The sequence below is a fragment of the Notechis scutatus genome, chromosome 3 (assembly GCF_049901735.1).
Source record: "Notechis scutatus isolate UNSWTSFEM ecotype Mainland chromosome 3, rNotScu1.2, whole genome shotgun sequence".
NCBI lineage: Eukaryota > Metazoa > Chordata > Lepidosauria > Squamata > Elapidae > Notechis > Notechis scutatus.
The window spans coordinates 35,209,069-35,235,896 of record NC_142011.1 but is presented as its reverse complement, the minus strand read 5'-3'; the positions used below and the strand labels follow the sequence as shown (position 1 = coordinate 35,235,896).

The 26,828-nt window shown below is 39.1% G+C and overlaps 2 protein-coding genes across 2 annotated transcripts in view; one reads left to right on the top strand and one right to left on the bottom strand.

Moving 5' to 3' along the window:
• The window catches only part of NFS1 (NFS1 cysteine desulfurase), a 21,787-nt gene extending 2,215 nt beyond the window's left edge, over positions 1-19,572 (bottom strand). The window contains exons 1-9 of the mRNA XM_087959495.1: positions 19,390-19,572; positions 18,757-18,824; positions 17,586-17,702; positions 17,355-17,438; positions 10,295-10,447; positions 8,708-8,801; positions 7,269-7,403; positions 2,820-2,977; positions 580-685 (exon numbers count right to left, since the gene is read on the bottom strand). Coding sequence (XP_087815621.1) covers positions 580-685; positions 2,820-2,977; positions 7,269-7,403; positions 8,708-8,801; positions 10,295-10,447; positions 17,355-17,438; positions 17,586-17,702; positions 18,757-18,824; positions 19,390-19,483 — 1,009 coding nt within the window. The 5' untranslated portion in view covers positions 19,484-19,572. The remainder of the gene's footprint in view (positions 1-579; positions 686-2,819; positions 2,978-7,268; positions 7,404-8,707; positions 8,802-10,294; positions 10,448-17,354; positions 17,439-17,585; positions 17,703-18,756; positions 18,825-19,389) is intronic.
• On the top strand, positions 19,532-26,828 carry ROMO1 (reactive oxygen species modulator 1). The gene is made up of 3 exons (XM_026685204.2): positions 19,532-19,661; positions 26,046-26,176; positions 26,603-26,828. The coding sequence occupies exons 2-3, from the start codon at positions 26,046-26,048 to the stop codon at positions 26,709-26,711; spliced, it is 240 nt and encodes a 79-aa protein (XP_026540989.1). The 5' UTR covers positions 19,532-19,661; the 3' UTR covers positions 26,712-26,828.

The following is a 26,828-nucleotide window of genomic DNA, read 5'->3' as shown; positions in this document are numbered from 1 at the left end:
TGACTATAAGAGGACTCTTCTCTGCTCCTTGTTTCCACACATTGGAGTTATTCTAGCACCCTTTTATAAGTAATTTTTGGATATAAAACATAATTAAAATAATGTACAATCCATAAATCATTGGACATTACAGACCAACTGCCACTTAGTATTAAATATTACTACAGAATTATATTTCAATATCAAATATCCCACAAATTACCAGTTGGAATTACTTAATTCTAATTAATACCTTAAATAGACAACCATGATGTGATAATGGACCAATCTATGTTTTAACTCTGATGTTACAATTTTATCTCTCAATTTGCCACACACACACAAACATAGTGTCTTCACTGAAGTGAAACTATAAGGAATGAGAATTTTATTACTTCACAGTAGTCTTTTGGGGTTATGGATTGCATGGAACTATTATGCAGTTAGTTATGTTCAATTCTAAAACAGTTATTTTGTTCTAGATATATATTGTAAGTCAGATTTCAGAGGAATGTTACAAAAATGCTTTTAAATGTATATGTGTGTGTGTGTGTGTAGTGAATAACTGAATGACAAAGGTCTACATTCTGCTAATTATACCTGGATAACGATCCATTGGGTCTCCATTCATTACAACTTCAGGAATTTCTGATATTATTTTTGTGATTAGCCTATCAGCTAATAAGCTAATTCGTTTATGGTCATACTAGAAAAGAAACAAAAACTGATTAATTTATTACAATGGATTTGAACTTTGACCAGTTTAATCTAATTGCCTCATTAATCATTTTTAGTTTTATTAAACAGGACTAGAAAACAGAACACACTAACACCATCAAAACTTAGAAATAATAAGACATGTTTTTTCATCAAAGTTCATACATATATTAACCATAAAAGTGTTATTAATGTATTATTACTTTATATATGCCTTGCTAAATGACAATAATTGGAACTGGAATTTCCATCACTAAGCAATTCAGTTGAAAAGCACAATGTCATGTCACTGCATCACATAGTGACAGCAATTCTCAGTGACCTCAATTGCTATTGTTAAACAAGGATTGTGGGTCATTATTTCTTTCTTTATTAAATGCATATACTGCTCAGAGTTGCTTGATAGCGAGATGGGCAGCATATACACTTAATCAATAAAACAATCAATTAAGTATTTCACATGACCACAAATTGTGACTTACTGCTGGCTTCCGACAAGCAAAGGCAATGGAAAACCTGACAAGAAGTTGCAGGTCCCAGTCACAACAAACCATTCCTTAGGTGGTTCGCAAACAAGCTGGTGGGTGCTGTAGCCTGGTCCAATTGTGGCTGGGCAGGAATCTGCATGTTTTAAAGTGTGAGTAAGTGCACAGGTGGATGCTATGGCCCAGGATGAACCTCACTGGGTGAGGAATGGAAAGCAAGCAATGATTGCTCTGGGCAGGCATGTGCTACTGAGTACAAGATCCCCAGGATCTCATACTTCCATACTGGGGACCCTTAAGAAAATGTGATGGGAGTGGGAGCAAACTGCAACATTACCTGCCGGTTTCCCCATTGACTTTATGGGATGCTGCAATTGTTGTAAGGGCTAGTCAATTACCAAGCATTCGAACTGCGATCACATGACTTCAGGATTGCTGTGCCGGCCGCAGCTTCAAGAACCAGTTTGTAAGTACCACTCATTCAGCAGCATCATAACTTTCAATTGTCACTGAATGAGTGGTTGTTAACTGAGAATTACATGTATGTCTTTTGCTTCTGCGTAATAAAGACGACCCAAAGAGCAATGTAAATATAAATGTTGATTTATTTAGAGTTGTTATGTGAGCAAAACAGAGACACCGATTAAAAAAAGAAAAAAAAAGAAAAAATCCAATAGAATTTGCCTCAATACTGGTGATTACAAAGCAATAGCACTTAGACTTACATACCGCTTTACAATGTTTTACAGCCCTCTCTAAGCAGTTTACAGAGTCAGCATATTGACCCCAATAATCTGGCTCCTCATTTTACCGACCTCAGAAGGATAGAAGGCTGAGTCAACTTTGAACCTGGCGGGATTCGAACTGCCAAATTGCAGGCAGTTAGCAGTCAGCAGAAGTAGCCTGCAGTACTGCACTCTAACCACTACACCACCAAGGCTCAAAAAATGTCAAACCTGTCAAAGATATATTAAATCCAATTCCAGATCACCACATAATAATATTATAGACATTCAATTTAAATCATTATGCTATGAATATCTCAAAAACAAAAACAGTCCAAAATATGCTATGGATAGACTACATGGGTAATGTTCAATATATGACCATAGTGGAGCCTGCCCACTATGATTGGATGTCATGATGGTCATAAAATGGATAAGTCCCGTGACTGGCCTATTTTACAACTTTTTTGCAGCAGTGATTAAGTGAAGATGGCAATTGTAAGTGTGAACCCATTGTTCGCTATGGACAGAGTTTTTCCAAAAGCCAGAAGTAAGTGCCATGGGACACTGCAAATAGCTGTAAATACAGCCATGTTGCTGTGTGTCCAAAGTGTGGTCATGTGATAGAACATAGAATAACAGAGTTGGAAGGGACCTTGGAGGTCATCTAGTCAACCCCCTGCTCAAACAGGAGAGTCCAGCCTCTACCTGGGATCGAACTCACAGCCTTCTGATTGTGAGGCGAGAGCTCCACTGCTAGGCCACCGGAGCTGGTTCATGGGGCGATTGTTAGAAAATCAGATATGGGTCATAAGTCCTTTCTTCTGGCTAGGTTGTAACTTCAAATTGTAACTAAATGACTAGTTGTAAATCAAGGACTACCCATACAGAGAAATTGAATCTCAATTTTTACCTCCATTTCTTGCTGTGCCAATTCACAAGCTGCCCCAAGGCCAACTACTAATGGAGTTGGCACAGTTCCAGAACGTAATCCTCGCTCTTGACCTCCTCCGCTTTGTATAGGTTCTACTCTTACTCTTGGTCGCCGCCGGACATAAATTGCACCAACCCCTTAAACACAAAAATATTTTTTGTTCAATTCAAGATATTTCAGGGGCTTACAAATACACAGTATATATATATATATATATATATATATATATATATATATATATATATATATATATATATATATATATATATATATATATATATATATATATATATATATATTTCACGTCATTGTAGTTCTTTTAAAGTTGTAGCAGGTTTCAGCAGAATCTCATCTGCCATCATCAGGCTTCTGTGGCAGATGAGATTCTGCTGAAACGTGCTACAACTTTAAAAGAACTACAATGACGTGGGAAAATACCCGAACCAAGCCGAACACCATACATGTAAGTACCCGCGAAAACTTAAGAAAACAAATATATATATATATATACACACACACACACACACACACATATATATATATATATATATACACACATATACATATACATATACATATACATATATATATATAATCAGGATTCTTAGTTCTATTTAGCAATTCTAACTAGCAAATCTTTTTCTAAACATAGTGTCACAAATCCAAAAGTCAAGTGTATTACTCCATTGATCCATGCCAAATTAAAGGCTGAAGTGCTGATAATTTTGTGCATGATTGGAAAGAAAAGAAGAAAAAAGAAAAGAAAAAAAGGAATGGAAAAAAAAGGAAAAGCCTGTCTGGTTTAAGATATGTGAATAGGTAAACTAACACAATTTTTTCTGAATTCAAGCTGTTATACAATTTAGAAAGCTTCCTTCTCCTAATACAGTCCTCAATTTATGACCATAATTCAGCCTAACATTTCTGTTGCTAAGTGAAATATTTGTTAAGTGAAGTTTGCCCCATTTTACAACCTTTCCTGCCATAGTTGTTAAGTGAATCACTACAGTTATTAAGTTACTAACACAGTTGTTAAATGAATCTGGCTTTCCCACTGACTTTGCTTGTCAGAAGGTCGCAAAAGGTGATTTCCTGACCCTAGGACACTGCATCTGTCGTATATATGAGTTAGTTGCCAAGCATTTGAATTGTGATCATGTGACCATAGGGATGCTGTAATGGTTGTGAGAAAAATGGTCATAAGTCACTTTTTTCAATGCTGTTGTAAATTTGAACAGTCACTAAATGAACTGTTGTAAGTTGAGGACTACCTGTATAACAAAAACATAATGCAGAAAATCAAGCTATGCTTGTAGCAGAAATACTGTATTGCTTAGAAGAAATTCATTTACACTGAAATGCAAATAGGGACTTCTAACAAGCTGACTTTACTGTATAATCACTTTACACTGAATATAATGGCTACAAGTCAATGGGGGAAATTAACACCCAAAATTACAGAAGAAACAAAGAATCTTTGGCAGTTTCAGTTTAATTACCTTGGGGACAGGTTATGTTTATAAAGTGGCAACATGTTTAAAATGATTATTTAATAATTCTTCTTTGTCTGTTTGTTTTAAGAGAGCATTAGCTTTCAGTCATTGCTAAATACCGGTACTAAGGCATTGATGCAGCCAAGACCTGAATAAATACTTCCTAGATTATACAGAATAATTGGATCAATGCTACCTTAAAATAAATAATAATGCTTCCACATAATTCTAAAATATTTAGAGGAACTAAAGAGCCTCTTGATGCAGGTGAAGAAGGAGAGTGCAAAAATTGGCTTGAAACTCAACATTAAGAAAACTAAGATCATGGCATCCATCCCTCTCAATTCTTGGCAAACAGATGGGGAAGAAATGGAGGTAGTGACAGATTTTATTTTCCTGGGCTCCAAGATCACCGCAGATGGGGACTGCAGCCAAGAAATTAAAAGATGCTTGCTCCTGGGGAGGAAAGCTATGGCAAATCTAGACAGCATACTAAAAAGCAGAGATATCACCCTGCCAACAAAAGTGCGTATAGTCAAGGCTATGGTTTTCCCAGTTGCAATGTATGGCTGTGAAAGTTGGACCATAAGAAAGGCTGAGTGCCCGGCAAGATGTTCAACAATAAAAGAAGATAATTATGTAAAACTAGTACTAGAAATGAAAAAGGATTTAGAAAAATGGGGGAAACTACAATTATCAATGTTAGGGAGAATTGCGACCAACAAAATGAACATCTTGCCAAGAATACTATTGCTTTTTCAAACTATTCCAATTAAATTAGACAATTTTTTTTTAAATGAATTAAACAAAATTACCATGAAATTTATTTGGTCAGAGAAAAGAGTGAGAATAAAACTAAGCACATTACAAGACAATAGATGCAGAGGTGGATTTGGACTCCCTGCCTGGAAATATACTATGAAGCAGCAGTCTTAACATGGATTAAAGAATGGGCCAACCTCAGAAACAAAAGAATTTTAACCCTAGAAGGGCACGATCTGGAGGCAGGGTGGCATGCCTTCATGTGGAACCCAGGAAATAAGAGCTACACACACTTTAATAGGCATGTAATTCGAAGCTCACTATTGAAAGTGTGGAAAGAGATTAAACATAAACATTATATGAAGATTCCAGGGTGTGTATCCATCAGGAGGCATTGATCCACCCCAATGCTTTAGAAACCGGAAGAAAGATTTGATATTATGATGTCCTAAACTCCCCAGGAGGATTAAAGACAAACCAAGAACGTAGAGAGCAAGGCATGAAAATAGAATGGTGGTCATATTTACAACTTAAGATGAGGTATAAAAAAGACATAGAAGAATTTGGAATTGAGGTAAAACCGAACCAATTAGATAAAATATTAGAGGGAATGGATGAAAAATTAATTTCTAAAATGTACAATTACCTACTAGAATTCGAAATGGCGGAAGAAATAGTTAAAGGCCCAATGATTGCATGGGCAAGGAATGTAGGGCACAACATTAATCTGGAAGATTGGGAAAAAGTCTGGAAACAAAATTACAAAAGAACAAAATCGGCTGTCTATAAAGAAAATCAATATAAAATGTGTTACCGGTGATATCTGGCATCTTCAAGGTTAGTGAACATGTACCCAAACTTAAGTCCGACTTGCTGGAAATGTAAGCAAATGAGGGGTACCTTCTTTCACACTTGGCGGCTTTGCCCAAAAAGTAAAAAGTACTGGAAAAAAATTAGAATTTGGATAAAAGAAATTACAAATATCCAACTAGAATTTAAGGCCGAAATATTTTTGTTGGGAATGTTAAAAGGGGACTATGCAAAAGAAATGAAATATTTAATTCTCTATATAATTACGGCAGCAAGAATTACATTGGCACAATGCTGGAAGGGTGACCAAATGCCAACAAATAATTTGATAATTCAGAAAGTTCTTGACTGCACTGAAATGGACCTACTTACCCAAAAACTTAGGGATAAGGTAGACTCAAAATATAGTACAGCTTGGGGAAAATGGTACAATTGGATCAAAGATAAAAACCACGGAATAAAAAGAAAAGGATTTGAAAAATAAAGTGGTTAGATTAAGAGCATTTACCAAAAACAGGAAATGAATACTAGTAAAATTGTTTTCAATAAAAGATCACATCATCTTAGCTGATTAGAAATATGTATGTTTTATGTTTATTTGTTATGTATTTGTATATTGATTTCGTTTGCAATGAAATGTTGTATTCTACGTATTATGTATGTATATATATATATATTTAATCTTTAATAAAGTTTATTTTTAATTTTAAAAAAAAGAAAGAAAGGCTGAGCGCCAAAGAATTGAGGCCTTTGAACTAATGGTGCTGGAGAAGACTCCTGTGAGTCCCTTGGACTGCAAGGCAATCAAACCAGTCAGTCCTAGAAGAGATCAACCCTGACTGCTCTTTAGAAGGCCATATCCTGAAGATGAAACTCAAATACTTTGGCCACCTAATGAGGAGGAAGGACTCATTGGATAAGAGCCTAATGCTGGGAAAGATTGAGGGCAATAGAGAATGACAGAGAATGAGGTGGCTGGATGGAGTCATTGAAGCAGTAGGTGTGAGCTTAAATGGACTCGGGAGGATGGTAGAGGAGAGGAAGGCTTGGAGGAACATAGTCCATTGGGTCGCAATGAGTTGGACACAACTTCACGACTAACAACAACCACTTGCATAAAATACTTAAGAATTACAACAAAGAATATCCTACAATTCAATTAAAATAATACCTCAATAAGTGATTGCCTTTTCAAAAGATTTCTAAATATTTTTAAAAAGTAAATAAAAAATAATAAGCTCTTACTTCAATATTAATCAATCCAAAAACTTAGGGAAACTACAATTAAGTACAGTTCAGCAATTATAACATTCATGCAATAATGACTCTTTTTTAAATACAGTGACTCACAAAATATTAATACCTTTGGGACCATAAATTTTATGGCCACTTATGCTCATTAAATCAATTTTCATATCACTGACATCCAGAGGGATTTTTCCAACTGCCTGTGCAGCATCTGTATGAAAAAAAACTTTATTGGAACTGCATATGTCACCTGTAATTAAAAAAAAACACCACAGTATAATTATTTGTCATCTTAAAATGAGTATTTTAAGTATAGAAACTAATATTTATCTTCAAGGGATAATTTTGAGGATTAATTAAAGCAATTGTTTTCTCCTCATATATAAGTCTTTGATTTAGATTTATAGGAAGTATCTGTCTCTAATATAGGGAGGTAGGCAGTTCACTAACTTATTCACTTTCTTCTATGCTGTATTTAGCATCTGCCCTGGAAGCTAATGAGAAAATCTAAAAGAAAGACTGTCAAAAAACAAAAAAAAAAGGAAATATCCCCTGGTTATTTCTAAGTCAACTTTTCCTACCTATGGTTCATAAACCTTAAACTCTTTCTTGTATTATATAGAGAAGTCAGCCACTAGACAATATGGTTGCAGATGAATTTTACTTACTGGCAAAATTCATGACAGTAGCTGGAGGCAATAAACTGAGACAGTTTAATCCTCAGAGTTCCAGCCATTCCAGCATTCCCACAGACACATGATCCTGATCTTGGCGCTTGGCAACCAGCTTGCACTTACAACCAGTTGCAGTGTCCTGCTGTCATGTGATGGCCATTTGCAACCTTTCCCTGTCTATGGGGAAAGCCGTTCCCAGAAAGTAAATGGGGAAGCCAGGTAGATCACAAGTTCTTGGGGTAAATGTCTCCCACCATGCCACTCACTCAATTCCTCTGCGCTTGCACTGTGCAAGCCACTTGCATACTCCTATGCACTCTTCATGAGCCTCTCTGTGCCTTCCTCATATCTCATGCATCCCCGTGTACCCTCTCCAACCCTTGCGACATCTCCTTTGCACCCTTCCCAATCCTCATTGCATCTCCCTTGCATCCTTATGTATCCTCCCCAAGCCTTGCCAAGCCTTCCTCACACCTTTGCACCCACCCCCCACACCTCCTTCCCCACTCAGCAGCCGCTATTTACCTGCCAGCTGCCTAAACTTGCTATTTCCTGGTTTCCCCACTGATTTGGTTGTGAGTAGCCAGCCAGAAACTGCCTCAGCTAATGGCCATAGAATTCAGTAAACAATGATAACTGGGGCTTCAGGGATTGTTGTTGCTAAGTGATGTGGTCATGCTTCATGAATACATTACTTAAGAACAAAAATTCCAATCCCTATTGCTATTATAAATCAATGACTACCTATACTGTGTACCGGTAAGTACTGTAATAAAATTGTGATTAGTTTTAACCAATTAAAGCAGGTTAGTCTACATATGATGGCCCCTCCAACACAGGCCATTATTTGGAGCATAGATCACAATTCATGTCTACATACCAATATCACTAATTGGCTGTTTCACTCCTATTTCATTGTTCACAGTCATTATTGACACTAGGCTTGTATCAGGTTCTATTGCATTTTTCAGTTCCTGATAAAAATAATACAAGAGGGAAATAATTAGATATGTACAAACCAGTTCAAGTTCAAAACAAGTGAAATATAATGGGTCAAGCTCAGAACTGGCTACTAGAATCTTAAAATAGCTTATTCTAAGTTCATTCTATCAGTTCAAGTTTGACATAGCCTTAGGCAATCCAAGGAAAACTATGTATTATATACATCTTCCTTATTTGAATTCTCAAACTAGAGAGGCAGAGCTATTGTTTTATGTCACGTCCTCATAATATAGGCCCCACAATTCTACCACCCCAACAAGAGAGAGGGGGTAACTAATGGTTGTTATACTTGATGAATCCTAATGCAAACAAAATTAGTCATACATTGCCTCTGAGTGGTCAAGTAATGTCTAAAATCAACAAAAACAATATTTCTTCCCACATTACAATATTCTACTGTTTGATAGACATGTAGCTTCCATGGATTTTGTTCATATAGTTAACAATTAATTTAGAAGTATAATTCTATACATAAAATATTTAAAAAGATAAAAAACGGCTACAAATCTCTGTATTAATATATTAGACCACATATAGCCCATCAAATTCTGATTACTTGAATTTTTAAAGCTGGAAAAAATTGCATAAAGGATCTGCAAACTTTGTCTTTCAGCAGGATAACTCTCTGAAAGCTGAACAAAATAGAGTGAAGACTGGTATGTAGGGAACAGTAGACAATATTTGAAAATAACTGGATTAGGTTGGAGACTAGGAAAAAAAATCTCTCCAAATGTATCCTATGGGAGAGATATTTGTGCAGTGGCTCAGAAGGTTGGTGATTGCTATTCTAAGTCCTTTTACCTCCTAGTCATATGACCCAGAACAAAGCATATGTAGCTTTCCCCATACCTCCCAGTGTGCAGATACACAAATGCAGAAATAACACAAAACAGAAATGTACATACATACAGATTACTTTGTTATACAGATAACATGGCTACCTGATAAGAATATGGAAAGAAGTCAAGAAACTATTTTTTTCAAGCTTTCCCTACTCTTTTTAAAATTATTATGACTTTGTAATTTCTATTTTAAAATGGAATCCCAGATCACAATTCTTGTTGAAGTAAAAAAGCAGCAAGTTTTAACAAACAAACAAGTGAATGTTATTTGATGCAATCCTATGTGTGCATACTCAACAGTTCCATTAAATTGAATACTGTATGGTCTTAATATTCTTAGAATTGCATCTTAACAAGTAAATCATCATCATTTAATCAAATTATTTCAATGTAAGAACAAGCTTACTATGTTTTAAATTGCATTTATTAATGTACTTAGATCTACTGGAAATGGTTAACATCCTGAACATCAGTTTTAACCTTCTACCTGACAAACATTTTGTTTGTTTTTATTGAGAAAATTCTATGCAGAAAGCTATATACTAAGACTAATGAGGACAGCAAAAAATTAAAACAGCATTCTGTTCTTCAGATGTACAAATATTTGAAAATAAATCATTTACCTTAATATCTATAAGGCCATTTTTCTTTACAGGTAAATAAGTGACTCGAAAGCCCTCAGCTTCTAGGGCACGGCAAGAATCTAGCACACATTTGTGTTCAGTTTGTGTTGTAATTATATGTTTCTTTCTGGATTTATAAAATCTTCCAACGCCCTTTAAATTGATACAAGAAAAAAACTCATTATCAAAAGTGATGACAAGCAGTAGTTTTCATGAATGTTAAATTAGAAATGTAAAATTGTCATTTTCCTTAAAGCTTCAGGCAATTGATAAGGAGAGGAAGGAGGTTGCCTGGTAGTCTGGACGTCTGCTCCCTGTGATAAGCTGCAGGAAATGGGCGTTGGTAGAAGTTACCCTGAACGCCCTTTCTATCTATGCTGCGAGAGAGCCCAGGATGGGTTGACTCCTTCCTATGACGTCGTTTAGCTGAGTCTGTACTAAGATATAAAAGCCAGCCCCCGGAAGAGACCCCAGCTTTGGCGAAGATACTTGACAGACTGAAAGGTGTCTCTGAAAGCACAAATGAATACAGAAATATGACTTACCCTCTCCGGACGAATCAAGGGAGGGGCTGGGCTCTCTCGCAGCATAGATAGAAAGGGCGTTCAGGGTAACTTCTACCAACGCCCATTCTCCTCCATGCTGCATCGAGAGCCCAGGATGGGACATACCAAAGCTTGCATGTCCACGGGTGGGTCCTCGTCCGGCTCATCACACTGACTGTTGAACCACTCATTCAAGCACCTGTCTGCCGAAGGCTGCAGTTGCCGAGGCAAAGACATCCAGACGGACATCCAGATGCCAGGATCTGATGAAAAGAGACGGAGATGTCCACGTGGCCGCACAACAAATCTCCTCCAAGGGTGCTTGGGTCGCCCAGGCAGCCAAAGTGGCCGCGTTTCTGGTAGAGTGCGCCGTCAGACCTCGAGGAAGGGCCGCAGCTTTGTAGGCCTGCTCAATGCAAGATCTGACCCACCTGCTAATAGTAGAAGAGGCCTTGTGTCCCAAGTGAGAAGGGAAAAGGAAACAAAATGGCTTCAGACTTCCTAAAGGAGGAAGTGCACTTAATGTATATTCTAAGAGCCCTACCTACGTCTAGCGAGTGCCACTGCTGCTCTAAGTCATGGTGCGGGAGGGGGCAGAAGCCAGGCAACATAATGTCCTGGGACCTGTGAAACAGGTGTTAACCCTTGGAATAAATGAGGGGTCCAGACTGAGGACAACCCTATCATCATGAAAGGAACAAAGGTCCTGTCTGATGGAAAGAGCAGCGAGCTCGGATACCTGCCTGGCTGAAGTGATGGAAACGGGGAACACTACCTTCAGAGTCAGGAAACGGAGAGACAATGTTCTAAGGGGTTCAAAAGGGGGCTTTGTAAGGGCATAAAGGACCACATGAAGATCCCAGGAAGGATACCTGTGCAGGTTGGAAGCCACTTTCGAAAACTTCCTGACTGAAGGGTGATGGGATAAGGAAGGAAGTGAACCCCATGAAAGAACCAAGGAGAGGGCCTCAACCTGCCTGCGTAAGGTGTTGGGGGCCAAACCTTTCTCCAGATCATGCTGAAGGAATCTAAGAACCTCTGCCAACTGGGCTGAAGCGGGAGAGAGACCCTCCCTAAGGCACCATCGGGAAGGGCCTTCCAGGTGGCATCATAGATGCGCCTTGTGGGAGGTTTGCGAGATGCCAGGATAGTGATGATGACCCTTTCAGGAAGATCAGCCACCCCTAGCCGCTGCTGCTCAAGTGCCACATGGTCAGCTTGACCCACTGGGGCTCCGGGTGGAGCAGAATCCCCTGATGAAGGGAGATTAGATGGGCTGGGATCCTCCAAGGAGAAGCCACTGATAGGTTGACCAGGTCCGCAAACCAGGGCGTCCTTAGCCAATAGGTTGCCAGGAGGAGGAGCTCCACTCATTCCTCCAACATCTTCCGGATTACTGCCGGAATGATGGGAGCGAGGGAAAGGCATAGAGGAGACTTTTGGGCCATCTGCACCGAAGGGCATTGGTCCCCTCCGCTCCCTGGCAAGGAAACCTGGTGAAGAATCTGGTGACCTGGGCAATTTGAGGAGTGGAGAAGATCCACCTCCGGCGTTCCAAATCTGAGGGAAAGGTCCCTGAACAGAGAAGGAGGAATAGACCATTCTGCCTGGTCAACTAGGCTCCTGCTGAGCCAGTCAGCCTGGGAGTTGTTGATCCTGGAGAAGTGGTCCGCCGAGATCGACAACAAGTGTTGCTCTGCCCATAACCCCAACCGTAGAGCCTCTCCCATGAGGGCTCTGGATCTCGTCTCCCCCCACTGGTTGACATGAGCCATGGCGGCCATGTTGTCCATAAGGACTAGAACATGAGAGCCGGTCATGAGTGCCTGAAATGCTTGAAAGGTAGAAAAATGGCTCTGAGCTCTAGCCAATTTATGGGAAGGGCCGGCTCTGACCTGGACCAAGGTCCTGAGCTATCTGGCCCTGCATATGGGAACCCCAACCCAGGAGGCTGGCATCGGTGGTTATCACTAGCCTGTCTGGAACCCTGAAAAGGAGTCCCTTTCAGATTAACAGGGAACACCACCAATTGAGAGATCTCCGGATTTGTGGTGGGAGCGGGACCTTGATGGATGAGTGGCTGGTTCCTGCTCGTTGGTAGGAAAGCAGGAACCATTAGAGTGGACAGGAAAAATCTGTGGCTCTGGAGATATGACAGGGTAATTTGCAGATCCCGATGGACTGCATGGATGAAGGAGGACAGAATCAAAATGTTGTCCGTAGCATTGGATCCTCACTGAAACAGAAAGCAGAGATGCCATCAATGCTGCCAGAACCTTCGTGAAGACCCTTGAAGCCAATGAGAGGGCGAAGGGAAGTGCTCGATACTGGTAATGGGTATTCTGATAACAGAAACGGGAAAACTGGCGATGATGAGGCCCAATGGGGATGTGGAGGAAGCCTCCATGAGATCAGTGGAAGAGAGGAGATCGTCCTCCCGAACGCTCTCTAAAATAGAATGCAGAGTCTGCATTTTAAATAGCCCATATTGTACAAATTGGTTGAGAAATTTTAGATCCAGGATGGTTTGCTACCCCCCCCCCCCCGAGGCTTTGGGAATGATGAAAGACGAGAATAAAGCCCACGTCCCCATTGAGAGGGGGGAACAGGTTTGAATAGCTCGGATTTCAAGAAGGAGTTGAATGGCCTGATTCATGTCTTGCCTTGACATGTCCCGAGAGACAGGACAGATCAAAAAAATTTTTTTTTCGGGGGGGGGGGGTGCATTAGGAACTCCAATTGTAATCCTGACCTATAGTGCTGAGCATGCAGGCATCCACCGTTGATTCCTCCCATTTGGAGGCAAAGAAGGCTAGGCGACCTCCGATGGGTGGGGAGAACGAGGGATTACTTAGAGCGACGGCAGGAACGACCCTCACCCTCCCAAAATGGCTGTTTATAAGGAGCTGGGTGATAGTCGGCTCTCTTCCCAGAGGAAGAGAGAATTTTACGTTTATCTCTGATTTCGATGAGATAAGGTTCCAGAGCATTGCCAAAAAGCTTATCGCCCGCAAATGGAACTGAAACCAGCTTCCATTTACGGTGTGACTCCGCCTGCCAATTTCTGAGCCATAACAGTCTTCTTGCTGCTACTGAAGATGCCATGGCCCTAGATGCAAATTTGGCAGAATTGAGAGTGGCATCTGCAGTGAATTCCGCCGCTGCGATAATCTTATTAAGGCCTTGGTGAGACTGAAGGTCAGATGTAGGCAATCTAATCTGGAGTTGGTGCAGCCACCGTATGGCTGCCCACGTGAGAGTGCCAGAAAATGGGAACAAGGCCAGAACCGGAATGTCAGCAGAAGGCACTGCCAGGGAATTGTCCAGGGCTGCGCTGACGTTGTAGAAACGCTTATCTAGAGAAGATGGGCGAGTACCTGCCGAAGGGGAAGCGCACTGTTCCTTGACCATGTCCAGGAACAAAGTGGGAGAAGGCAAAAACCCTGCATGCGCTACAGGCTTGGAGAAGAAAGTCTCGCTGGCTAGAGGGAATTTCTTGTGGCTCGGGAGCCACTTCCTCTGGCGACAGCTTGGCAGTGACCAAGGCCATGCTGAGTAATGGCCTGAAGAGAGAAGCATTGAAGACCAATGCAGAGGTCTGCTCTGGGCGAGAGTCCTCTTCCTCTGAAGATTTTGGTCAAAGGTCTTGCCCTCTTCACGTTCTGAACGAGAGGAGTAACTGTGTTCAGATGGTGAAGCCCTTCCCTCCTCATCCACCTCCTCCCATTCTGGTAGAGAAGAATGGACCCTGAGGTCCTGGGGCCTGTGTAGATCAGGGTGATGAGGCAACTTATAAATTGAGAAGGGAGAAGGGCCTGAACCCTTTCTGGAGGTCGAAGGATTTGTTTGAAGCCTTCAGCCAATCCCTGCCTAATGGCCAAAGAGACAACATCTTGGATATCCCCTGGTCTATGCTCAAAGGTAGGGGCAGAAGGCCAAAGGCCCACTGCTGAGGGAGTGAAGATGGCTTCAGGCCTAGATTGAGAAGAGGTTTGAGGCCTGGAGGGAGGGGGAGGAGCATAGGGCCCAGAAGCCTGTTGGAAATAAGGCCCAGATCTGCTTAGATCCTGAGGATCATTGTACTGCAAAAGCCTCAGGAGACAGGCTCATAGATAACTTCTCCTCCCCTGGGAGGGCTTGGCTGGGGCCCACAGGTATCACCTGAAACATGCTGTAGTTGCATTCCCTTCTGTTGAATAGTTCTGTTGAACTGCCTCTCTAGGGCTGCGTGTCTGCGCTTTTCTGCCCTCAACTCAGACTGAGTTGCCTTCTTAGGGGCTAGAGCCTTAGCTCTGATTTTAGCAGCCACCTCCCTCTGGACTGATTGGGTGCGTTGCTCTTTCTCTTATTGACTTAAGAGACTGTTCCACTGGGGTGGGGGGGAGAGAAACTCTGCCTGACCCTTATCTTGCTCCATTTGAAGAATAAAGGCTCTTACGATGGAAAGAAACTGTAAATTTTTTGTATTAAGCCCCTTAGAATATAAATTGGCCCCCGGGCTTACAAAATGGCCGCTCACCTCGTGGTGGAAGGCTTCAATCCAAGATGGCCGCTGACTATGGGAAACAGGCTCCGAGATCAAAGAATTTCTCCTTAGGCTATAAAGAGCCCAGAGTGAAGTCAGCAAAGGAAAGGGCAGCCTCTGGCCACACGATCAGCTGGCTGACGCTGGTATCAGTTTGCTGATCGCTTTTTACGACTGCTCAAACCGCAGGCGTGGGGGAGGTCTACAGACGCTGCCCAACTTACCTGAACAGCGCTCTGGCAACGCTGCTCCCAACACTGCAGGAGAGAGAGCCCTGCTCTCCTGGAAGAGCAGCTGCCCAGATCCTGGGGTCTGCTTGAAACGAGGAAAAACGGCACTGAAGATCGCTGGTGAGTGTTATCTAACAGAAGCTTTCAGAGACACAGCTATTGACTGAAAGGAGCTGAGTCAAAAGCTGGGGTCTCTTCCGGGGGCTGGCTTTTATATCTTAGTACAGACTCAGCTAAATGACATCATAGGAAGGAGTCAACCCATCCTGGGCTCTCGATGCAGCATGGAGGAGAAGAGGCTGCATCAACCATTATGTTCACAGCCCCAGCTGAGTCTTTTAGAAGACACCAAGTTTACTAACCCCAGTTTGTAATCACTTTCAGAAATTTCTTATTTATCCTAAGGCATAATGTTTATCTGAGACTATGATTTCACAAATTGGATACTAGATTCCAATTTGGACACTAGATTCCAGGCAGAAAAGGGGAAAATAGTGAAAAATTGCCTTTGGTTTTTAGTTATTACAGGAATGTATAAAATGACACAAAATGCTATAACAGTTCAAATAGTACAAGAGATTTTTGAATTAGTAGGTATATAGTCAGAAACATCAAAAATAAAGTACGCTTCCATTCCAAAAGATGTTAATGAAGTTTTTGTTTAGAAAAAAGACCAATGATTACATTTATTAGTGGCTGGAAACCCATTATGGATTTTTTGCTGAAAAAAAATTTTTTTTTAGACTTTTATCCCCTTTTTTCTATATACAGTTCAAGCCTAAGTACCTATCCTTCTCTTATTTTACCCACAACCATCGCCCTGTGAGGTGAAGTGGACTGAGACAAAGTAATTGACCCGAAGCCACCACCCAAATTTTCATATCTAAAGCAGGACTAAAACTCAGTCTCCTGTTTTCTAGGTGTTAACCACAACACCAACCTACTCATTTATGGATTTGATTATGGATTTGATAATTAAAAAGATTAGATTATGAAAAGAAGGAAAAATGACGTAACTTTAGAAACAGAAAATATAATGTAAATGTACTTAAGATTAAAAGCCACAAATGCTCAGAGGCAATGGAATGTTGACTGATTGCTTTCAAGAAGGGAAAGAAAAAAGGAATCAAATGAAGTGTCCTTAACATCATGCCATGCTATATTCTTTTGTGTCTCAAAATGCTCCATAATGCTAGCATACAAATGCACAATTACAAGAAAATTCCAAATAACAATTTCAAAGTATATTTTGTTTAAAGAAGAATAGCATTCAGTAAATTTAAGTACAGTATAGTATATATGCAACATCTCAAATGGAATTTCTGAGATTATAACATTTATTTATAGTCTAAAAAACGGAATATGGGTATGTTACTAGTTGCTGTTGCTTTATTCAAATACATGTCTTCCTTACAACTAAAGGGGAACACAACAATTGTTTAATACTCATAGTACTGAGAAATTATAATAATAATATTTTTAATCAATACTGCAATATATTGGCTTTGCCAGTTGACTTGGAGCCCCAATGGGGGAACAGCACAATGGAGGTGTTTGGTTGAGTAATAACAGATCCCACCTTCCCCACACTCCACCCCGCCCTCCCCAAGTGTCTTTGGTTTTAAGGTTTGATTTTAACTGTTTATATTTTAACTTAGATGTAACTGTAAGCCACCCAGTGTTATCCTATAGTAAGATGGGTAGCCAATAAATTTTATTTATAAACATAAACACACACATACACACACACACACACTTACCTTAATTGCTATATTGTTTGATTCTGTGGCCCCACTGGTAAAAATAATTTCCCGAGGATCTGCTCCTATTAGTGATGCAACTTGCTAGAGGGGAAAAAAGGAATACATGAATGTAAATTAGAGCAGAACTTTTTTTGGGGGGAAATCTAACATTTTCCAGAACAAAACTGCTTAACAATACAGCAGAAACAGATGTATTATTTAATTTTAAGAACAAAACAATATTCTCACCTGTCTGGCTTTTTCCATTGCAGTTTCACTTTCCCAACCATATGCATGAGTTCTAGAGTGGGGATTGCCATAGTAATGCACAAGATAAGGCAGCATGCTATCCAAAACCCTTGGGTCCTAGAACATAAGATACATAGCAATCCATTTTATTTTATTTTTTGCCCTTATTTGATTTTCATGATGCATATATAAAAGGCAGTGTAGTAATCCTAATTCAAAAGGGAACATTTTTGAGACTACATGGGGCATGGGCATTGTACCTGTCAGTTTTTCCTTAAATTAAACATGACTTATTTTTCTTTCATTCAAACACTGATTCTCGGAAACTGCCTCGATAAGTCCCTGGAGGGTTTTGTTTTTTTTTTGCAAGGTTTTTCAAAAGTGGTTTGTCATTGTCTCCTTCCTATGACTGACCCAAGGTCACCCAGCTGGTTTTGTGCCTGTGCTAGATTAGAACTCATGATCTCCTTATTTCTAACTTGATGCCTTAATAATTACACCAAACTGATTCTCTCCCATGAGAAGATAACTTATTTAAGACATTTCTGTCAGATGTAATATCAGTAGTCTGTATGCTCCAAATCATTTTTCCCTTTGAATTCAGATATTGAGATAGCTTTAGGCCCTTTTTAAAATAAAAGTTAACATAAAGTTTTTTGCACTCAAGTCTCTATATATTCTCATTAATCAGGTTTAATTCAGTGTTGATATTTAGATGAGTGTAGGAATCAAACATTACATACCAGAGTAGATCATTTGGAGACCTCAGATATTTTGGATTACAACTATTATCCTCACCACTCTGTTTTATGATTGCTTTTGTATTAAACGTGGAAGCCACCAAATAACCAATGCAACATAGTGATAAAAATCTTGTACAAGGACCTTCAGATTCAAAGCCATTGGAAACTCTGTTGATTTTGGGATAGCCAAATCCAAACTACCTCACAGAGTTGCCATTGTGTAAAAGAATAAAGAGAGATTCCTACATACTCCCTATTAAGCTCTTGGAGAAAATATATAAGAGAATATAGTCTATTCCTAAAGAACATTTAACTGCAATAGGACAGGTCCCTAAACAAGTATGCATACAACCATCCTGTAAATACAGTTTAATTTTTTCTGTTAGTAAAGAACAAAATCTTCCCAAACCATAATTTAGTTAACATACCAGAGGGGTAGTTGATTGGACATCCATATATAATGGCCGGAGTGAAGATTCATCAACATGGCCTTTACCTAGCAAAAGACAACACAACAACTCTTAAGAAACTCACTTTGAAATGTGTGTGTGTGTGTGTGTGTGTGTGTGTATGACTCTGAACTCCAACTTCTTAAATCTCTACCGTATGAGAACCTTTTTCCAAAATGCAAAAAATTGCTGCTCAAAGGTCACACCTTGTGAGTGTCAACATGACACTTTTTAAAAAAACTTTATCCTTGTAGGCGATATGCTTAGCCAACAGAAGAAAGGAAAACACCACACTGCAGGCAGATGTCACTAAATCTGAGAAAGAAGATGCCTGTATATCAGGGGTCCCCAAACTTGGCAACTTTAAGACTTGTGGACTTCAACTCCCAGAATTCAGCTATGCTGGGCAGGAGAATTCTGGGAGTTGAAGTCCACAAGTCTTAAAGTTGCCAAGTTTGGAGACCTCTGCTGTATATTGTGGCTACTTCAAACTCAGATCTGCTGAATTTTTCGCTAGGATAGATCCTTCAGGATCAATACCTACAACTGTGCACTTTTCTTGATTTTATCTCAGCCAGGTCAGCCCTCCCTTCGAAAGAAACGAGCAGTTACCTTGTTGGGGCAGAGCCCTCGAAAACCTCCTTCCTTGGAAAACCACCCGCCCTTTCGAGACCCACAATGCCGTCGGCCGTAATATCAACATCATCCCCTTCTCCTCGGTTCCCTACACGCTCCTTAACACAACGCAGTTTCAAAGCTCAGCAGCGCCTGCCAGTTGACCTTTCACCCGAGTCTGAGGTAGTTTCCTGTTTCGTCATCAGACTGAGCCGGAAAGAGATCGAACTATAAGAGATCGTCGTTGGAGAGACTTCTCAGGGGTCGAGGTGAGAGACGGCCCCGCCGGTAACTGGGCCGAGGGGTTTATCTCAGGCGGCTCGACATTTGGAGCGCTTCCGGGTTGATTTTGGGTTTTTTTGCGCCAGTTTCTGAGCCTTTTAAATGTATTTGTTTGTTTTACCAAACTTAATTAAAGCTAGCCGTCCAGAAACGTTAGGAGACGGACGGCATATACATTTCATATTGTTGTGTATAGACAATAGTGTGAAGTCACAGCTGTCAGTGCCTTAGTTGCGTTGGCCTAAATACGCATCAAGTTCTTTAATTAGTTTGGGCTTAATGCTGTATGAACACAGCCTTGATAATATTGTAACTTAGTAGCCAATTGAACGTTTGCATGTAAAACATGGTTAAAGAAACCCTGGTTTTCTACGTCTTGGCGGTAACCTAGTGATCAGCCCGATTTTATCACTTATATATGTATGGTCGTTGTGGTTTACTGTAGGTAACCCAAACGCTTTTAAGATATAGGAGTTCAGGAACTTACAATGAAAGAATACACGAAAAAGACAGGCTCGTGATATTTTAAAATCTCATTTGCAGAAACGTGATAAGCCGTAGTGCACGTAGCTAGCTTTCCCCTAAGAATTTTTCATTGTCCCTTTTAAACGTTAGAGCTTTAGAACCTGATAAATTTTCCTGTGAGGAAAGAAATTTGCTTGTTTATGGATTGGATATAAACTTATGAACAAATTTGATGTTCATAATATATACAAATATTAATGCAATTGTACTGTCTTTTAAATTGTTTAATACTGCATATCAGTGTGTCACATCTGCAGATTTAAAATACATATCTGAATGTTAGGGGACAGTGAATTAAATCATGTTCCCTGAATTAGTTTACTAGTATTTGCATTCAAACAAATATTTACAAATGTGTTCATATCTTTATTTAGAAGCTACTTAAAGTTTTTAATTTGTTTTTGCTAAATAGATCCACTGGAAGGGGTCATTTATAGCAGGGGTCCCCAACCACCGGGCCGCTGGTTGCTGGGCACCGCCATCTTTTTTTGATGAAAAAGTGCTTCCGGTGAGCTTTTCCGGGTAGAAAGCACTTTTCATCAAAAAGATGGCGGCGCCAGCTGATTCCCTGGGCCGCAGCGCCCAGCTGATGCCGGTACCGGGCCGCAGCATAAAAAAGGTTGGGGATCACTGATTTATAGCATCAAGTTCAATCTATAGAAATCTATATTAATGCATCCTTGAAAGATCATCTTTAATCCTTTTGAACATATATCCAGTGAAGCAGATACTACTTTTCTGGATAATTGGTTTCACTGTTGAACTGTTTTTACTTTTAGGTAAATGTTGAAGTGGAAATCATTTTCCTGCAATTTAGATTGATTATTCCCGAGTTCTGTGCCTTGGAAGAAAAGGGTCTTGATCTACTTCAGTTGTGTATCCTGAAGACTATACATACTCTGTTCCTTTAATCTTTCTAAATAGGTCTTAATTTCTAATCCCCAAATAATTCTTTTAAAAGTCCTTCCTAAAATATGATTCCCAAAATTGAAAACCATTTTCTAGGTAAGGTCTAACCAAAACAGAATAAAATTGAACAATTATTTTCTGTGGTTTGGAAATCACACTTCTGTTATTGCAATCTAAAACTGTAAATTTTTTCACGATTTTTTTCACAAGTATCATTGCCAATCCAGGTATCCCCTATCCTACCCACGTGCATTTGATTTTTCTTTTCTGAGTGAAGAACTTTTGCTTGTTTCTGTTACATTTCATTCTATTATTTTCAATCCCTCAAACTTACCAAGAAATTCAATGAATTTTATTTCTGTGCTCCAGAGTACAGTACTAGTTATTCCAACCAGTTTGTGGATATCCAGAAATTTGATGGGGATCCACATTCCCATCCATGATATATACTAAAAAGCAGAGGATCCCTAGTGGTTGAAGATCTGTCCTCAATTTGATGAGTCATTGACAAGCATTCCTTGAGTATGAGTCATATACATACAGATTTTTCGTGTGACCAGGTCTACTGTTAACTAGCTTATGGGAGCATGCATGATGTATAAGATATATTATGTGTGCATGGAATAAACACTTTGTGTCTTTCTAATCCAACTAAATCAAACCCTGAACATCTTGGATTTTGACCAAAACTAATCTGAAGAAGTACCTTATCCCCTCTCTTTTGCTTTCCTCTCATACCTCCTATGCATTTGTCCTCCTCTGATCTCTCCATATGTTCATTCCCTTTCTGTAGTCACTACTGTGCACTGTTTCCTTCACTGACAGTCCTTTTTCCACCACTCACTTCACCCAGGAGCCTGTATATTCTGGGTCTATGAATGAATAATACACATGTGTTCCAAACTGTTGTGTAAGTGAACATAAAGGTAGAACAGACATGTTTCAGTCTGCACAGACTATTCAGAATGATCTGTGCATGAAATGCTTTGCCCATCCATACCAAGTTGCTACTGTTGTTCACAGTTTACTTTCACTAAAAATAGTTATCTGTTATAAAATGAAAAGAATCATCTGGCAAGAATTTGTTCTTGACAAATCTTTGTTGACATTTAGTAATTCAAGTATAGTTTTCAAAGATTTTTTTTTATCTTTATGATCTGCTCTAGAATCTTCCCCATTATTGATGTCAGTGCTCAATCTGTGATCCTTCGTTCCTCTTTTTTCTCCTTTTTGAAGATAGGGACAACAATTGCCATTCCTCAGTTCTATAGGATTTCTTAAAGATTCAGCCAGATATAATTCAGCCAGACCATCAGCTACTTCTTTTATTACTCTTAAGGAGCAATTCATTATTAAGTCTTGGAAATTATTGAAAATAAATATGTTTCTCTTAACCGTATTTCTGTCAGTCTCGAGTTTCAATCCCACCCATTCATCCTATTCTTCACAATCTGATAGCAGAACACATTTTTTTGGATAAGATGGAACCAGTCTTGAATCATGGAGTCATAATGGCTTATTAGTGAAAATGTTAACACTCCTAGATGCTGGGATTTTTTTAAAAAAAAAAAATGTCGTGCTTAAAATCTTTCAGAAGGATAATTCATATATTCCTGTAAAATAAATGCTTTTACCCGAAAACAGTATTGATATAATGAGATATAATACAATCAATTATAAAACATAAATCCAATGTAACATTACTCAGGGACAATATGATCTTATTCATTTGTAAGTGTTTGTTTTTTCTAAAGGGAGCATATTTTTTAAGATTATTTGAAAATGTACATCTGAGACTGTTCCAAAGGGAACAATGTAACTCCCATACTAATGATATTACATGAGAATACCATGATATGCCCATTACTAGACATGCCAATTGCATACTACGCCATCTGAAGCTTCTGGGTGGTCTTCAAGAACAGCCTCATGTAGAGCATATTTCTATAATCCAACCGCTTAATTTAACTAGAGCACTAATTAAAGCAGTGGTTCTTAAACTGGGATGATTTGAACATATCCTTGGAGGTAATGGAGCAATTTTGTGAGCTGAGGATCCAGTGTGGGACTGCTGATTGTGTAAAACAAGAGTCTTAAGGTTTCTGTGAGGGTGATGCTATTATTCAAGATTGAGAAACAAGGTAATAGGGTCAAACAATTTAAGAACCATTTTATTAATCCTTTATTGTTATACAAAGCCTCTTGACTGTTAGGAATTGAGTCACCTAACAGTTGGGTTGGAAATATATAAACCAGGATAGACGTTTAATACTGTCTCTTTAAGGGAATGCTAAAATTGTAATTGGGTGTGGTTCCTCAAACGGCCATAAGATGGAGCCAGAAACCTGGGTTGTTCTGTTGTTAGTTGCTAGATGTTCTGATGGTAGCTGTTTTTGGTTCCTGCATTTCTCCCTATTGACTGTTGCTGATCATCGTTCTTCTTGGGTTGTTATAAGTCTGTTACTGAACTGTGTATGATACTGGACTTTGTTATTTGGATTATCCCTGGACTGAAAACTGACTGCTTTAACTGTGTATGACTTGGACTGTTTGTTGAACTTTGCTTAACTGTTTACTGGAAGTAAAACCTACATTTTACTATTCAGTGTGTCTGTGTGCTGGTCGTGTGTTATTCAACATCGCTCTCACTACGTCTCCTTGTGTGCACTCATTCTCCTAACGGGGAATTACCTCAACACTGACCATGGCATCAACCTGTTATTCAAGCAGGAGCCATTAATCCAGGAAGAACTTCAACTTATGGCCCTTCTCATAAGTTCAGGAGAGTGCTGTTCTGTCCAGACTCAAAGATAGACTCTGCGTTTGGTTGGTTCTCAAATTCACAGCTACTATTCTGGAAAGGTGCCATGTAAGTCTGTTTCTTGCCAACTAGACCCTTAACAGCCTGCATTGGATCAGAAAGTCCTTCATAACTTTCACCCAGCCCAGATATATTATTAGATATCATCAACATATTTTTATTTTATTCTCTATGCCAGCAGTTAACCTCTTGTGGACCTTCATATAAATATTAAACCAGAGGTGTCAAACTGGTGGCCTGCAGGCCAGATGCATCATGTGCAGGCCATGCCCACCCCATCTCTGAACGGAAAAAACATTGTGTGACAGTAATGTGACGCCACAAGTTTGACACCCATGTGTTAAACAATAGGAAAAGGTTGAGCCCCACAGCATTCCATAATGAGTAGCCAATCTCTCCCCATTTACCACCACTACCAATTGGAACTGGCCACTCAGGAGAGAAGAAAATTACTGAAGCATTTTTCTTATTTCCAATATTCACTGTCAGTGCAGAAGATACCATAATCAATGATATCAAAGGCTGCTAGAAACCAGCATAACTGGAATATGTGTGTTTGCATATTATTCTGGTTTATCCCCATATTATCCTTTCAAGGTAGACAGATAATCAAGAAACAGGAGTCACTAAATGTCTGTAGAGTCCATGAAAATGACCGTTAATTTGAGTTTGTTTGCTTCTCATACTCTCCCAGGACTGAGATTTATTTATTTATTTTGTTTAACTGTTCACATTCTCTTGATATTCCGTCTTTAACACTGGTTTAGCCCACTTTAAGGGGATGGGATAAATTCATGGAGAAATGTACTCTAAATGGCCCATACTTTTTAATTTTGATGGCTGCTTATTACTGTGTGTTGTTTTTTGCTTTCAAGTCAGTTTTAACTGCTGACGATTACTTGAACAAGTACATAGAGTTTTCTTGGCAAGATTTTAGAAATAGTTTTTCATTACCTGTTTGCTTGGGCTGAAAATGGTTTTCCCAATGTCACCCAGCTGGCTTTGTACCCAAGGTCGGACAAGAACTCGTATCTCCTAGTTTCTAGCTTGATGCTTTTACTACACCGAAATGGCTCTAGTATCTTAGATTGAGATATTATATCTCAATTACCAGCTGCTAGAGAGATGAATGAAGATTAGCTTGTTCTAGCACTAAGCTGCCCTGCATCTCATTGTTTACTGGGGAAAAGAGAACATTAGCGTTGATCCAATTTAACAAGTTTTTATATTCTTAAAATCTCTCCTGAATTTAACTTGATTCTAGGAACTTCATGCAATTTTGGCAACAATATAAATATGATTTGCAGTTGCTATCCTACTTCATGTTGCTGTTATACTAGTTTTAATCATATGAGATTCTTTGAGGCTCATAGTAAAAACAAATTCCAACCTTGTTTAGCTTTTTGAAATTGGCCAAGATTGATTGAATGCTATCCTCTGCACTAGACCACCAAGTTACTATTTCAGGAGTGTATTTTTTAACATTCGCTTGCAACCTGAATGATTTACAGTCCTAAATCAAAATAATCTTTGTTGGAAAGAATTCATAGAATAGCTATGCATTTGTTATTATCCCTAATGTCCATAGAGAAGCCAAATGGCTTTATTTAAAACATATTGTCTTGAAAATTATGCTGAACAAGTTAAGGATAAATTGATAATTCAGTAAAGGATTGATTAGCAAACTGAAAATGTGTAATTGATTATTGACATTCCTGTACTTCCAGAGGTTAAATTCCAAATTTCATTAATCATGATTGGGAAAGATACTTAGTTTTTATATCTATATCTATTTTGGAACATACTTCTGTACTATTTTATAAACGACATTGGATTTGAAGGAAAAGAATAGCTATATTTTATGTTTCTAGGCAACTATTTACATCCTTTTATTAGAAATTGTGGCTTATGCACAATGATTTGTTTGCAAAGGTCTGATGGATATAACCATACATATTTGTGTATTTTTACCAGAAAGAGGCTTAAATTATCACTGATGATTTTAAAATGCTTTAAAATTCTTAGTAATACAAATAAATATTCCTTCCAATTGAAAATAGGATCCTCTTTGTTTAGAAGCAATATATATTACATGTGTGCTTAATTTTCTTTCTAGATGCCTGTGACAGTGGGATCATATGGCCAGTCCCAGCCCAGTTGTTTTGACAGAGTAAAAATGGGCTTTATGATGGGCTTTGCTGTTGGCATGGCAGCAGGTGCACTATTTGGCACATTTTCTTGTGTCAGGTATGTTGGAGATCAAATTCCATAGTTTTGTGCAGTATATTTATGACAGTAAATCTTCTTTATGGCATGCAAAGCTGCCATTTGGTACAATATATATATTAATAACTAAATATCTTAACCTTGACATTAAAATTTGTAGACTGGATGTACTTTTTAAGAATTACCAAATACTCCTAAATACAGGTCTCATTATGTTTATGAAGTATTGAACACACTGTAATGACTAAAGGAAATCATGAAAAACATAATTTTCATAGCTTGGGTGCGGGCTGTCCTTGAAACCATATTTTGATCAGGAAGGAAACAGACATTCACATCCTGCAGGCAACTTTGGTGTTCTTTGTCCTGACACTTTTTAATCTTCCACTGATGATTTTCTTTGCCTTATTTTGAAAAATAACTTTCAACATTGTGTTTCTTTTTTAGGATTGGCATGAGAGGACGAGAACTGATGGGTGGCGTTGGCAAAACCATGATGCAGAGTGGTGGAACGTTTGGGACATTTATGGCTATTGGCATGGGAATCCGCTGTTAACTTGAATTTCTTTTATTCTTTTTTACCATGAAGACTAATGCCCCTGTTAGTCCACATCCTGTTATGTAAAATAAGAAAACTTTGTACCAGGAATAAGATAAAAGTATCTCAGCCCTT

Coding starts and splice junctions, on each gene's coding strand:
- ROMO1 (XM_026685204.2), top strand. CDS start 26,046: ATGCCTGTGACAGTGGGATCATATGGCCAGTCCCAGCCCAGTTGTTTT. Junction 26,177..26,602: donor GGCACATTTTCTTGTGTCAG/GTATGTTGGAGA, acceptor TTTCTTTTTTAG/GATTGGCATGAGAGGACGAG.